General features: G+C 38.8%; 1 protein-coding gene across 1 annotated transcript in view; it reads right to left on the bottom strand.

Annotated features, from left to right (window-relative positions):
* LOC120535491 (meckelin-like) overlaps nt 1-13,657 on the bottom strand; it is a 128,575-nt gene that overhangs the window by 101,005 nt on the left and 13,913 nt on the right. Inside the window, exons 3-4 of the mRNA XM_039763379.1 lie at nt 4,827-4,908; nt 1,232-1,307 (exon numbers count right to left, since the gene is read on the bottom strand). Of these exons, the coding sequence (XP_039619313.1) occupies nt 1,232-1,307; nt 4,827-4,908 (158 nt within the window). The remainder of the gene's footprint in view (nt 1-1,231; nt 1,308-4,826; nt 4,909-13,657) is intronic.

Below are 13,657 nucleotides of genomic sequence, written 5' to 3'. Positions count from 1 at the left end.
ATTTTGCCTATATTTTACATTGTATAGAATCACAATAATACACATATAGGAAAGCTTTAACAAAAGGAAACAGAAAACATAAAAAAGAAGCAAACACCTATTTGCTTTGATACAACTAAACAATTGCTGTCTCTTTCTATCTGAAGGAGTTGCTTTTTTGCTTAAACACCTCCATGGTTTGAGATAAACACTACCTCTCGTCTTTAATGTCCCTGCCAATGCTTCTTGTCCTTCAGTTGCTGAGCTCATCTGCTCTTTGTAGGCCATTTAAATCATCGTCCAGGAGTCACATTTGAGTCAATGCCATCTCAGTGTGATTTCTAGGTGACCCAGCAGTTAGCACATCTTGACTGCATGGCTTGGTATACACTCTTTCTCTCCTATGCTGTTGCTAGCAAGGTACACCATAGTCCCTTGGGATTCCTATTGCATTTGATGCCATCCCATAGTATTTAATTATTTCTGAGCCCAGGTACCAGCAGATTACATTTATCCCTGGCCTATAACATGTAAGAAAGAGTAGGTGTGTATCTTACACCACCAGTTGATATATACTTTTCCTTGGGTTTTCTGCCAACCCGGCACAAGAGCACTGACATCATGTAAGTCACCCCACCACCCACACACTTATTCAATTATACATCTTCTCGATTGCAATCCATTCCAATTCATATAGAGTAAAAGTAACAGGACAGAGGTCACCTCCTCTGTTAAAAACATTGGCAGTAGCTGAATTGTGAGAACACACTGACTTCATCATTAGGAAAAGAGGATTAGACAGCATTAAAACCAGGAGACGCCGCTGTTTACAGTTATTGAGCAGCAGTGGCTGACTGAGTCAAATGGAAAGGAATGGAAGTTCTGGCTACAGACTCATTCGTTCTTCTGTGCTTTTAGCTATACCTGGCAGACATGCAGCAGAACTTTCCACTGCTGTAAGAATGGAGCCCACCAAACTCCTAAGGGAACATCCTGTATTTTGTTGATTGGCTACTGAGCAAGAACAACATTTTTATTTTTAATGGGGCCTCAATTATTAATTAGCTGACTGTGACTCCAAGGCTATTTAACACACAACTCAAGAAGGCCTCCCTCAGGTTTACTATCATGTACTCCTTGACTTTCCTAGCTGAATTACTGCTTTTTTAAAACTCTTGACATGCATTACAGTAATTTCAGTTAATGACTCAGGGTTTGTATTCACAATGGAATGGGTTTAATTTACACTTACGCAGACCCAGATGGATTTCCAACTGTTTGTGCTGAGCAAGTTGCACAAGACACAGTATTTGTCTGGAAGTTTTCAACTATGAAGAAACAGAGATGATTAAGAATTTTGAGAAACAGAGCTTTCTTTTATTTGTTGTAATATAAGTCATATGCAAACACAATTATGGAAAAACAGAAGAAACCATTAAGAAATAGTAAAGCAAAATAAAGTCAAAGTATCATACCTTTCGGTTCTGAATTCAGCATTAATAAAACAATTATTTTTCAATGCACAAATATCTAATTATGTGCAATGTAAGCCTTTTTGTTTCTCAAGGTTAATAACATAATATTCTAGTAAGTCTGAAGAATGTGCATTTCTTTCCTGTGGCTTATTTAATCTTACAGAGGACAGGTCCCCCATTTGTCTTGAGCATTGACAGCCATGTTAACTCCTTTGTAATTTAATGAACATTAGATTAGCTCAACTCACATTTGCCCTAAAACACATAACAGATGTCTTGATTCAGTTCCAGTCTGGTAGCAAGGCAAGCCATTGTGTTAAAACTGATTTCACTCACAAGTTAACAGAGCCTTTCCAGACATGCAGAAAAATTCTACTTGCATAAGGGTGCACAGCTTCCATAAAAGGACTCCTTTATCAGCAGGGATACTCTGATATGCTGGAACATTCAAACAATTTCCTACACTTGCCAAGGTACCCAGTGTGGGCCATGTCCCATGCCATTACACCATCCCTACTGGTCAGGGTTATTCACACCTAACAGTAAAGATCCCAGGACTCATAAAAGTTTTACCATATCCCCGTCCTCTCATAAAGGTCTATAAGCACAAACATGATTTCATCAGACCTAATGACGTTTTTCCAATCCTCCAGTGTCCACACTTTGTACTACACAGCTAACTACTGCCACACTGTGTCTCTGGCTGCCACAACATATTCATTACAAAGTACAAAACATCGTGTATTCTGATATGTCTCTTTACACCTGCTAATTGAGCAATTATAGCTCCTTTTTTCTGCATGTCAGGTTACATAAGCCTTTTTCATCAAGTCTGTTTGTGAGAACGGAATAGCCATTGTCTGATGGATTTTTAATAAGCCTATGGAATTATTGTACACTTTTTGTATACTTAGGCCAGCGTGTATAGCACCCAATACTATGCCTTTATGTCTACAGTCTTGCCCATAACACTGAATTGCACACAGACAGTTCATTGGCCCCTAGCTACATGCTATAAATATCATTGCACTAGGAGTTTTAATAATTAAATGTTATTTGATCAACTTACATTAAGAGTTTAAACCAACTGATCTTATGAATTATATGATCAATTTAACTATGTATTGGAAAATTGAATTACTTTGCAGTATTTCTAATGTAGAATTACTTTCCTAATTTAAACAGACACATCTGGGACCAGAGTGAATAAAATATGTCAAAAGTGACTTTGTTTCAGAGCAGTTGAAATGAAAGGCTGACGAAGGTTACGGCAATTAAATCGGCTCATCTACAATTCCTTGCCATATACAAAACCAACTTACTGCTTGAGAATCTAGCAGCATTAGAAAGTAAAAACTGATGACCAAGTTGTGTACATTAACAGTGGTGTAGCTAGGGGTGGGCAGAGGTGGCGGTCTGCCCCAGGTGGCAAATTTTTGGGGGGTCGTCATTTGCCACAATTCATGTGTAAGCAGCAGGGTTCGGAAAAGTATCACTCATGAATGAAGAAAGTAAAATTCTCTGATTTTTATCCACAAATGCTTCAAAAATAATTTTCAGACTGTCCTTCTGTGATGGCATCAGACACAGCAGTTGAAATGTATGACGCAATAACAAAAATGAACATAAACATTATACCGATGATAATTTCTTGGAAGATAAACAACTAATTTATGATTTATAATTTCGTTTCGTTATCAATCCGAATGTGTTCTTGCTCGGCGCAGAAAACATCCCCACCTATCACCTGTACACTACACTGGTTCTGGTTTTCACAGCGTAATTATATTAAACTAATAAACAGAACACGGCTTATCAGTGCATTTTTTTACTATATTCTTGTCTAGTTGATGCTTATAAATAATTATATGTGAATAAATCTATGCAAAATTTATCTTAATTTTTCTCTATACGTTATTTTAATTTTCTATTTAAATAGGTTAACATATTCAGATATGTTGGAGGGTAGTAAATTGAATTGTTTATTTGTTTGTTTTTATGTTTGTTTTTGGACCTTTCATAAAATTTTCATTTCCCTTTGGGGACAAATAAAGTATAATCTAATCCAATCTAATCTAATTCAGTCTTTAGCCATGAATTTAATTCGTTATGCTGTTATGGTACTCATTTAATTCTATTTTGGTGCGTCTATGTTATTATAATTATTAGTGTCGTTGTTTTTTTTGAAAAAGAAACACTACAAATATAAATTTCAAGCAAGGAATTTACATCAATATTGTCATCATTCCAAATAACACAAATATTTAATATAAAAATTAAAAAAAAGCCTTTCGACAAGTATTCAAACCTCCAATCCATTGTGATTTAAAAGACAAGGCTCCTCCGACGTGTCCAAGTGTTTATTTTGTGTTTTATGCAGATATTTTTTGTATCCAATGTTATATAAGAAATGTGAGCATTGGAAAGTTGCTATATAAGTAAAATGTATTATTATTATTTATTATGACCTGGTCCTTCTGGCTGACAGTCTGACAAAAGAGAATTCATTCTTTGACACAGTCCTCTTGTGGGTGATCAAGACATTTATGCTTGCAATCAACCCACCGCACCACAGGGAGGTTAACCATGGGGTGGGATGGAGGGGCATTTGACAATTGCGCCAGGATCCACATGAACGTTTGCAGGGGCACACTTCCGGGTGTGGCGGAAGTGCGGCCGGAAGAAACTCGTTGAGTCTTTCCAAGTGCCCTATAAAAGGAGTTAGTCGCCACCACTCAATGGCCAGAGTCGGGACGAAGAGGACAAAGCCTGAGGAGGAGTGGAGGGGAAAGGACGGCCGGCAAAAGGGACTGTGTTGGGCTGTGTGCTTTAGGTACTGTGCTGTGGGGAGCAGGGTGAAACGCTCCTCAATTATAAATAAACCGTGTGTTGTGTGCGAAACCTGTCTCCTGTCTGTCTGTGTCGGGGTTAGGGCGGCTGTACGCACCCTGGGCTTTCACAATACATACTGTATTTCTAAACTGATTTTTGAGAGCCACCTTTATTTTATACTGAGTGCTTGTAATTGAGCACAACTTTTGTCAAAAAACTATTTTTAATTTTTGTTAACTTAAAAAGGATTTTTTTAGAGAAATAGACAGATGCCTCATACAGTTATTGTTCAGGCATCAGACTGGCAAACAGTTATGTTTCCTAAAAAGGTTAAATGCCAGGACAAAAATGTTAAGTGCATTCCATCAACTTATCACCAAAAGTAAGTAGTGCAATAGCTCATAAAGCTGTATGGCAGCCACAAGCATGAAACAAAGTTCATTCATGAAGTAGGAGAACAATAATGTGCAAACTTTCTATGAATACATTACTGAGAAACTTTACAACAGAACAAAAGTGATAAGGATAAAAAGGGCTGACCTTGGACTTGACTTGCTGCACAGGTACAGTTTCCACTTTCACAGGTCAGGCATTCTCTTTTATTAAGTGAAACAATATTAGCCTGCAAGAAAAATGAAACAAAAATAAACTCAGGTAAGCTGAAAATAATAATCAGCTACTTTTCCATAATGAAATGACAAAGAAGACCGCTCGACTTTTAACTAAATTCCATTATCCAAAATGGAGTTTACTGCTTTCAAATCTTGCGGTCTCTTTTCAGAAGAAGAGACTGCAATGTACTTTTTTCTCCTTGATAAAACAAATGTTTGCTTCCTTTTGCATTACTTCACCATATACTGTAAATTGATGAGAGAGCTGACATTGCCAAGAATTGAAAAGATTGCAGACAAGCAATTAGGTTAATTAAATTTAGAGGGCCATACAGAATAATTTTAGGCAAGTATTTCTTTCAACTAAATCAAACTTGGAGCTTTCATTCTGAAAGCATCCAAAATACACAATAAATTCTTACGCAAGAATATGTGCAATGAATGTGAAATATTATAGATCAGAGGTAAATAAATCAGCTCTCGGGAATTCAGGAAGGATAAAAAGTTTTGGAGGTTTTTGGTGCAAGGACACGTTAGGTCACATCCTGCCTTGGCAGATTCACAAAAGAACTCAGATGGTGGCCACAATGCTTGTCATGCAACAATTGTATGTCACAGCTCTAGAAGATTCAAGTTGAAAAAGTCGTGGCCATCCTTCTATCTGTTTTCTATTTCTGGTTTTTCCATTACAGGGTCACAGTTAGCTAAATATTCCCAGCAGTGGTAAATATACACCATGTTTCCAAAAAACTCATAAACAATAGTCATGAAAAGCAACACACAAATAAAAAAAAACATGGCTCTAATACAAATTGAAGATGTTGCATTTCTGACATTCTATTTTATGAACAGATCAAAAATCCGAAAAATAAACCAGATTAGTCCTTTTGTGATATTGTGATGAATATACCAAGCAACACACAGAAGTAATTCCTGACGCACATGAGCAAAACAAGGGAACAACTGGAGCCAAAGGAATAAACTCCACTCCCAATCAGAGGCAGAAAATAGATGAGGAAAGAAGGATTAAACAACAAAACAAGAGACTTTACAAAAAGCAGATTTATGGAATAGTGATTGCTACACAATATTGAGCAGAACCAAGTATGGAAGAGATACTAGTCCATTGTAGGCAACAGGAACTGTTTCAGTTATATGTAACTTTTACGTCTGCTGTCCATCAACACGTACACATTCATACTGTATATCACTTAATCAAATGTGAATCTGAATGAAAGCATAAATCTCATTTGTGACAGTCACTTGCCTTCATTTTGAGGTGACAAAAATAGAACTAGAAGTTGAAGGAAGAGGCCCCTAAATGCAGTGTTAGCAGAAGTGTCTCCAGATATGACTGAGAGATAACAGCAGGCCAGAAAGCCAGCAGCTGTGACAGTGCCTGAAATGAAGGTCAGAGTGTGGCTGAAATTTGAGGAGGCTGTGAAGATTGACTTTCAGGTTTTCTCAAAGAGGTTGTGGAAAACTGTTCAATGACTCACGACCTTCATTAACATCAACCCAGACTGTTATCAGAAACAGCGGAAAACACAGACTTCTCAAGAGTTGAAAAAAATACATTGGAGAACTCTTAAATCTTATTCTATGAAGTCTGCCATGTTGATCTTTCGTCTTTGATCAAATAAATTAAACACAAATTAAATTGAATTTTGATAACATCTATTTTCCCTTTATCTGCTCCCCTTGAGGGCCATCTTTTACAAACATGATGTCTCCTATCATTGTTATGCTGATGATATGTAGCTGTACTTCAAAGTTAGTTCTGATATCACTTCATCTATTTAAAATGCTGTTGAAACACTTTGAAGATGTTAAATATTGGATGGCACAAAATTTCTTCCAATTATATGAAAAGAAAACAGAAGTCATTATTTTTGGTCCTACCACATCTGCAGTTGAAATCGGCATGCAGTTAGGACCTTTGGTAACAATGATTCATAATGATCTCAGAAACCTAGGTATCATCTTTGAGTCATCACTAAGTTTTGAAAAACAAATCTCCATGGTAGTAAAGTCCAGTTTTACCAACTGAGGCAAATTTCTAAACTAAAATCCTTTCTATCACAGAATGACTTGGAAACAGTCATTCATGCCTTTATTACATCTCACCTAGATCACTGTAATTCCTTATGTGTGGGTCTGCCAAAATCTGCTCTGTCGCGCCTTCAGCTGGTTCAGGTGTCGCATTGATTTTAAAATCTTGTTTGTTTGTAAAGCCTTGCATGGTCTCGCTCCAAAATATATCTATGACCTCTTTCACCCCTATGTGCCACCAAGAGCACTAGCTGGACAACTGCTCCTTGTAGTGCCAAGATCTTGGCTGAAGTCTAGGGGAGACAGAGCTTTTTTCAGTTGTTGCTCCTAGCCTTTGGAATGACTTACCTCTGCACATCAGGTCTTCATCCTCAATCGAGGTTTTTAAAAGTCAGGTTAAGGCCTACTTGTTTTCTTCTGTCTTTTATTGTGAATGATGGGATTGTGGTGAATGTTACAATTGGTTGTTTTATTAATCTGCTTTTGCATGATTGTTTGTGTTGTGTTTATTTTAATGCTTTTTTGTACAGCACTTTGGTGCAACCTCTGTTGTTTTAAATGTGCTTTTATAAATAAATAATCTAATTTAATCTAATAACTATAATGATGATGGCATTTCACAAATCACATCACTAAGCATGTCATGACTGACATCAGTTGGAGTGATGTTGCAACATACGGGCTGAAGAAAGACTTTACTTCTTGCAACATCCCCTATAAACGTATCCCTGTTGATTAGTGATTTTTTCCCAGTGTTCCTTTGTTTTTCTGGCCTTGTGTTGCCCTTCAAATGTGCGATTTTTTCGCATATAGTTTTTGCTCTTCTTTTTGACTTTTGCTATGACCTCTACCCCTTTATGATGACTGTTTTGGTTTTGCCTTTTTGGATTTTGTCTTCTTTTCTTCAGGTTTTTCTTTCCATATATAATGCCCCACCTGTTTTTGGCCCTGCCATTGATGACTTTTCAAAACTGATATTGATTCCATACTATTATTTGTGTTTCTCTGTTGGCTCACTCCAACTATTTTGATGCACAGTTAGCTGGTCTTGACAGAGTGACATGTTATGTAGCACAGATTCAGCTTATTTGTGTCTGATGGATAGCTAATATTGGGGGGAAGGAGGTACTGCATCTCTTACTGTCTGTGTGGTTACATCTGGTCAGCAAAGGGTAAAGAAATACATAGAAAAGGGTCTGAACAAACCTAGGAGAAAATATTCCCAACCAAACATTTTTTCAACACAAATTAGGTTCAAACGATCTTATACAAGAAGAGTGCAATGACATAATATATCACATGACTTACTGTCATGTGACTAGCAATGGTTATAGTACCTGTTATCAATATAGCTGCAGCCAAATGTTATGATTCGCAAGAGTTCCCAAACACACAGTCCCAAAAAACACCAAAAATGCCCACCAGTGAGGTAAAACATTAAACCCAGCTAGTAACAGGGGTAAACCCTGGATCTTTATAAAATAAAATATTCATCTAAAATGCTCAGAGTAAAAAGCAAGCTTATGGACCACAAAAGTAAAAAAAACAATTGCCTGAAAAGAAAAATGCAATTCATGACAAACAAGTTCAAACAATAAATCCAAAGAATGGTCAAAAAAAAAAACAGAGCAAAGAGGTCCAAATCCAGTAATACACAAAGCACAAGGAATACCACAAATCCCAGAAACTCACCATTCCCAACAACATTCAATTGAACTGCAAGGGACTTTGGGTTGTGCCTGCCTTTATAGGCCTGAGGGCAGTCCTTTTGTGGTGATGCACAAGTGGCTATCTCTTTTGGGAAACCACCCACAAAACACGGGGTATTTAGTGCAAGACACATAAAATATATAGAAACAAATTGTCAATGATACTAACATAAACAAAAGACTCAGAAGGACATTAAACACTGATATCGTGGGCTGCATCAGGAGTGGGCAGGAGGAGGAGTATAGGAACCTAATCAAGGACTTTGTTAAATGGTGCGACTCAAACCACCTACAACTGAACACCAGCAAAACCAAGGAGCTGGTGGTGGATTTTAGGAGGCCCAGGCCCTTCATGGACCCCGTGATCATCAGAGGGGACTGTGTGCAGAGGGTACAGACCTATAAATACCTGGGAGCGCAGGTGGATGATAAATTGGACTGGACTGCCAATACTGATGCTCTGTGCAAGAGAGGACAGAGCCGATTATACTTCCTTAGAAGGCTGGCGTCCTTCAACATCTGCAATAAGATGTTGCAGATGTTCTATCAGACAGGTGTGGCGAGTGCCCTCTTCTACGCGGTAGTGTGCTGGGGAGGCAGCATAAAGAAGAGGGACAGCAGGCTCTATTGTAGGCACGGAGCTGGACAGTTTGACATCTGAGTGACAGGCGCTGAGCAGGCTCCTGTCAATCATGGAGAATCCACTGCATCCACTGAACAGCATCATCTCCAGACAGAGAAGCAGCTTCAGCGACAGACTGCAGTCATTATTCTGCTCCACTGACAGACTAAGGGGATCGTTCCTCCCCCACACTATGTGACTCTTCAATTCCACCGGGTGGGGGGTAAACGTTAACACTATACAAAGTTATTGTCTGTTTTACTTTCATTTTTATCACTCATTAATTTAATATTGTTCTTTATGTATGCTGCTGCTGGAGTATGTGAATTTCCCCTTGGGATTAATAAAGTTTATATCTATCTATGGGGACGGCACGGTGGTGCAGTGGTAACGCTGCTGCCTCGCAGTTAGGAGACCCCGGTTCGCTTCCCGGGTCCTCCCTGTGTGGAGTTTGCATGTTGTCCCCGTGTCTGCGTGGGTTTCCTCCGGGCGCTCCGGTTTCCTCCCACAATCCAAAGACATGCAGGTTAGGTGGATTGGTGATTCTACATTGGCCCTAGTGTGTGCTGGGTGTGTTTGTGTGTGTCCTGTGGTGGATTGGCACCCTGCCCAGGATTGGTTCCTGCCTTGTGCCCTGTGTCGGCTGGGATTGGCTCCAGCAGACCCAGTGTGACCCTGTGTTCGGATTCAGCGGATTAGAAAATGGATGGATGGATGGATATCTATCTATCTATCTATCTATACAAGAACTCGAACCCCAGCCAGAGGAGAAACTGTGGCTAAACATGAAAATAAAATGAAGGCATGATGAAGTCATAGAAATACTTTGAAAAATAAACAGTAATTGAAAAATCACAAAATAATATCAATAAATGTGCAAAAATAAGTCTTAGCCTTGGTGCTATAAAATGCAAGATCAGGATACCTTGGAGCTTGATTATGTGTGAGTGTTAGACGGAGCAATGATTTGGTGCCATTTGAAATATCTGCACACAATAATACTAAAATAGGGTGAGAGGGCCTCTAAAAGACTTAATAACCAGGCAGGATCCTTCAATGGTTTGCCTAAGAACAGGCCTCACCTCAGGAAGCCTGAACCCAAACACCACATTCAGGCTTCAGTCTGCACAAGCTTAAAATGAGAAGACAAGTTTTTAACCCTAAAACTGCCGGAACCGGCTACATTCAGTTTCCAGTGCAATTTGATCAGTCATTGTCACACATTTGTTGAGCAGCCAGCTCATGGCCACTGCCACCCCCTGCAGCACTGCAGCCTCACTGTCCCAGGGATTCAGCCTCTGCACTAGACTAGCCTGCGAGCATCAGCGTTGGCCTCTGTGTGCTTGCGTGCAGCCAGTTCAAGTGCAGTTAGCTTGGTGATTTACTGAATTTCATCAATGGCGTCTGTTGAACCTTGTACATGTTGTTTCAGTAGTTTTTTTTTAAGTTTTTACAGTTTATTTGCAGTGTGTAAAATGATCAGTGTTACAGTAATTGTGATGCTCTTTGCATGAAAAAAATGTGTTCCATTAAAATTTCACTTTTTCTTGGTGAATTGTGCCATTTACTTAAAAAGTGCAGCAAAAAAGTATTTGGCATCCAGGGGTGCATTAACCCCCAAGAATGTGGCAGTTTAAGGGTTAATGCCCACCAAATACCTTTAATTACCTTTGAAATGACCAAAAATGCCCTTCAAGGGAGTGGAAAAATGTAAATATATATATATATATACAGATATATGTACTCCTCAACAGACAATGAATCTCAGCTGATACCATCTACTCCACCCCAGTATAAAGGCTGAGGATGGTCTCAGTAGCAGTGATGTCAGGGTGGCCCCATGTCTTGGGATTTGACCCACAAAGTACAAGGAATGGGTTCAAATTTTTAAACAGTGCAAAAATACAAAATAAAAATGGTTTTAGTACAAATAGCATACAAACAAAAGCAAATGAAACAATAAATTCAAGAACAACAAAAATAACAGAAAAAAGCCAAATATACTAAACCCCGGCTGAAACGTAACAAGTGTAGCAACAGCAGTTTTGTGGACGTTGTACCTGAACTGATTGTAACCTAGTAGTATTGTTTTTATGTTGAAGGAAAACTGAGAGAAGAGGCAAAGTCAAAGTCAGAAAAGGGTCAAAAGTGTGTGAGATCCGCCACACGGTGTCAAGGCCAAAACGAGAAGAAAAAACTGAAGTCAAAACATTTGCAGGCAAGAGTCAAAACCAAACATGAAACTAAGAAGACAGAATAACTGTCACAATTATGAGCATGAAAATGTTTTTTTTTACAATCTGTAACTAAGGAAATGATGTTATAGTAACATTTTAAACCTGCTGCTTTGTTAACACGAGTCACAATTTGTGAGGGAGCACCTCTATCAACACAGGAAGACAAAATAATGACAATCGAAAATAGTAATGTTGGTGGCAAAAATGGTACAAAATAATTCATAACTACAAAAATAAATCTTAAATTGAAAAGCAAATTGAAGATTCTGAATATAGGTGATAAAAAAACTCTCAAAAGGATTTATTAACCTCCTAAATTAATGCAAAAAAAAAAACACATAAAAAATAATAATCAGCTCATTCAAAACAGTATCAAACTGTGGTGGTGAAGTAGCAGCTAAGTCCTCTTCTGAGGCTTTTGGTTCACCAGTAACTCTACATTCTTATGCTCGACTATGGACACAAATCTGGTGACCAAAAAAAATGAAATCATAATTTTAGGTAGTCAAAATCAGGTTCCTAAACACTGTTGTGAGGTTTAGTCTTCATGGTAAGGTGAGGACTTCAGAAATACAGTAGTCTTCATAACCAAATGAGGACTTCAGGACTACGGAAAGACTTTGGAGTAGAACCAATATTTTTCTCAACCAATAGTAGCCATTTGTGGTGGTTTGGGCCTGAACTTAGGATGTCTCCTGGGAACCAGCCATGGATAGTAGGACTGACTCAGTGGAATCAACATATACATAAAGGACTGGTTATATCTCTCTTGACTGACTTGGAAGCATCAGGGAATTACCCAGGAGGAACTGGAAAGTGCTGTTAAGCATACTGTGGCCTGGTCTGTTCAGCTTGACATGTTGCCACTTTAACCCTCACCAGGAAAATAGATGAAAAAATACGTGGCACAGTACATGCACCTAGTCTCTCCTGTCTGGTACAAAAGTGAAATACATCTCTAATCTTTTTATGTTTACATTTATTCACTTAGCAGATTCTAAAGACAATTATCTGTGCACGTTTTATTCCCTGCCCGTGCTTGAAGTTCTCACACTTCGCATGCAGGATTTATGCTTCCCAGGGCAGGGGACACTTGCATGTTCCTCCACAATGAACAGTTATGAATTCCTATCTCTCTCCAGCACAGTCCATATGTCCAGCTAAATGTTAGTGCTCACATTCTAGACTTTTATTTTCAGGTTTCATTTGACAATGAAGCTTCTTGAAAGCATGGATGGTTGCACATGGCTTGGAAGATTGAGAGCAGCAGATTCTAAAGTTTAAAGAGTGAGTCCAAATACAGTACATGATGTCTACTACTCCAGCACTCAAGTAGGAGACAATATTTAAAAGCTAAAATGATTAATTAAAGGATATAATGTAATCACAAAGACAGGGCAAGGATCAAAAACTAGACCTATTCAAAAAAAAAATAAGAAAACCATAAAGAAAGAATAAGGACTTAGGCAGCTTGAAACTCAAAATACCATTAAAGGGTCAAAAACAGTTAAACAAATAACTGACATGAAGCTCAAGTAAGTACTCAGTTTGGAGAGGATCAATGAATGACTTGAAATCCTAGGTGGGGACATGTTTCTAAATATACCCCCACCCTCACCCACCCGGCATCACATGACTTCACCATAGTAGGAATTTGCCTGGCAACCCAAATTGAGAGGTTGGTTCAAGTACAAGTAACAATTGAAGAAATTGGTAGAAAGCAAGAGACACAAGGAAGGTATTGCGAACTGTGGAGAAACAAGTTGTGGACAATGATCTAACATGACATCTACCTAATGCCCAACACCAAAGCGGCTGGCACTATAGGTAAAGATTGTATGTATTGCAAACAGAAGGTATTTTACCTGATTGTTGCCATAATAGGAGTTTGTATGTTCACCCCGTGTCTGCGTGGGTTTCCTCCGGGTGCTCTGGTTTCCTCCAACAGTCCAAAGACATGCAGGTTAGGTGCATTGGTGATCCTAAATTGTCCCGTGTGTGTTCTTGGTGTGTGTGCTTGGTGTGTGTGTGTGTGTGTGTGTGTGTGAGTGCGCGCCCTGCCCAGGGTTTGTTTCCTGCCTTGCACCCTGTGTTGGCTGGGATTGGCTCCAGCAGACTCCCATGACTCTGTAGTTAGGAT

This window comes from Polypterus senegalus, chromosome 9 (assembly GCF_016835505.1).
Source record: "Polypterus senegalus isolate Bchr_013 chromosome 9, ASM1683550v1, whole genome shotgun sequence".
Classification (NCBI taxonomy): Eukaryota; Metazoa; Chordata; class Cladistia; order Polypteriformes; family Polypteridae; genus Polypterus; species Polypterus senegalus.
Note: the sequence above shows the minus strand (reverse complement) of the source record. Positions and strands in the feature narration are given on the sequence as shown.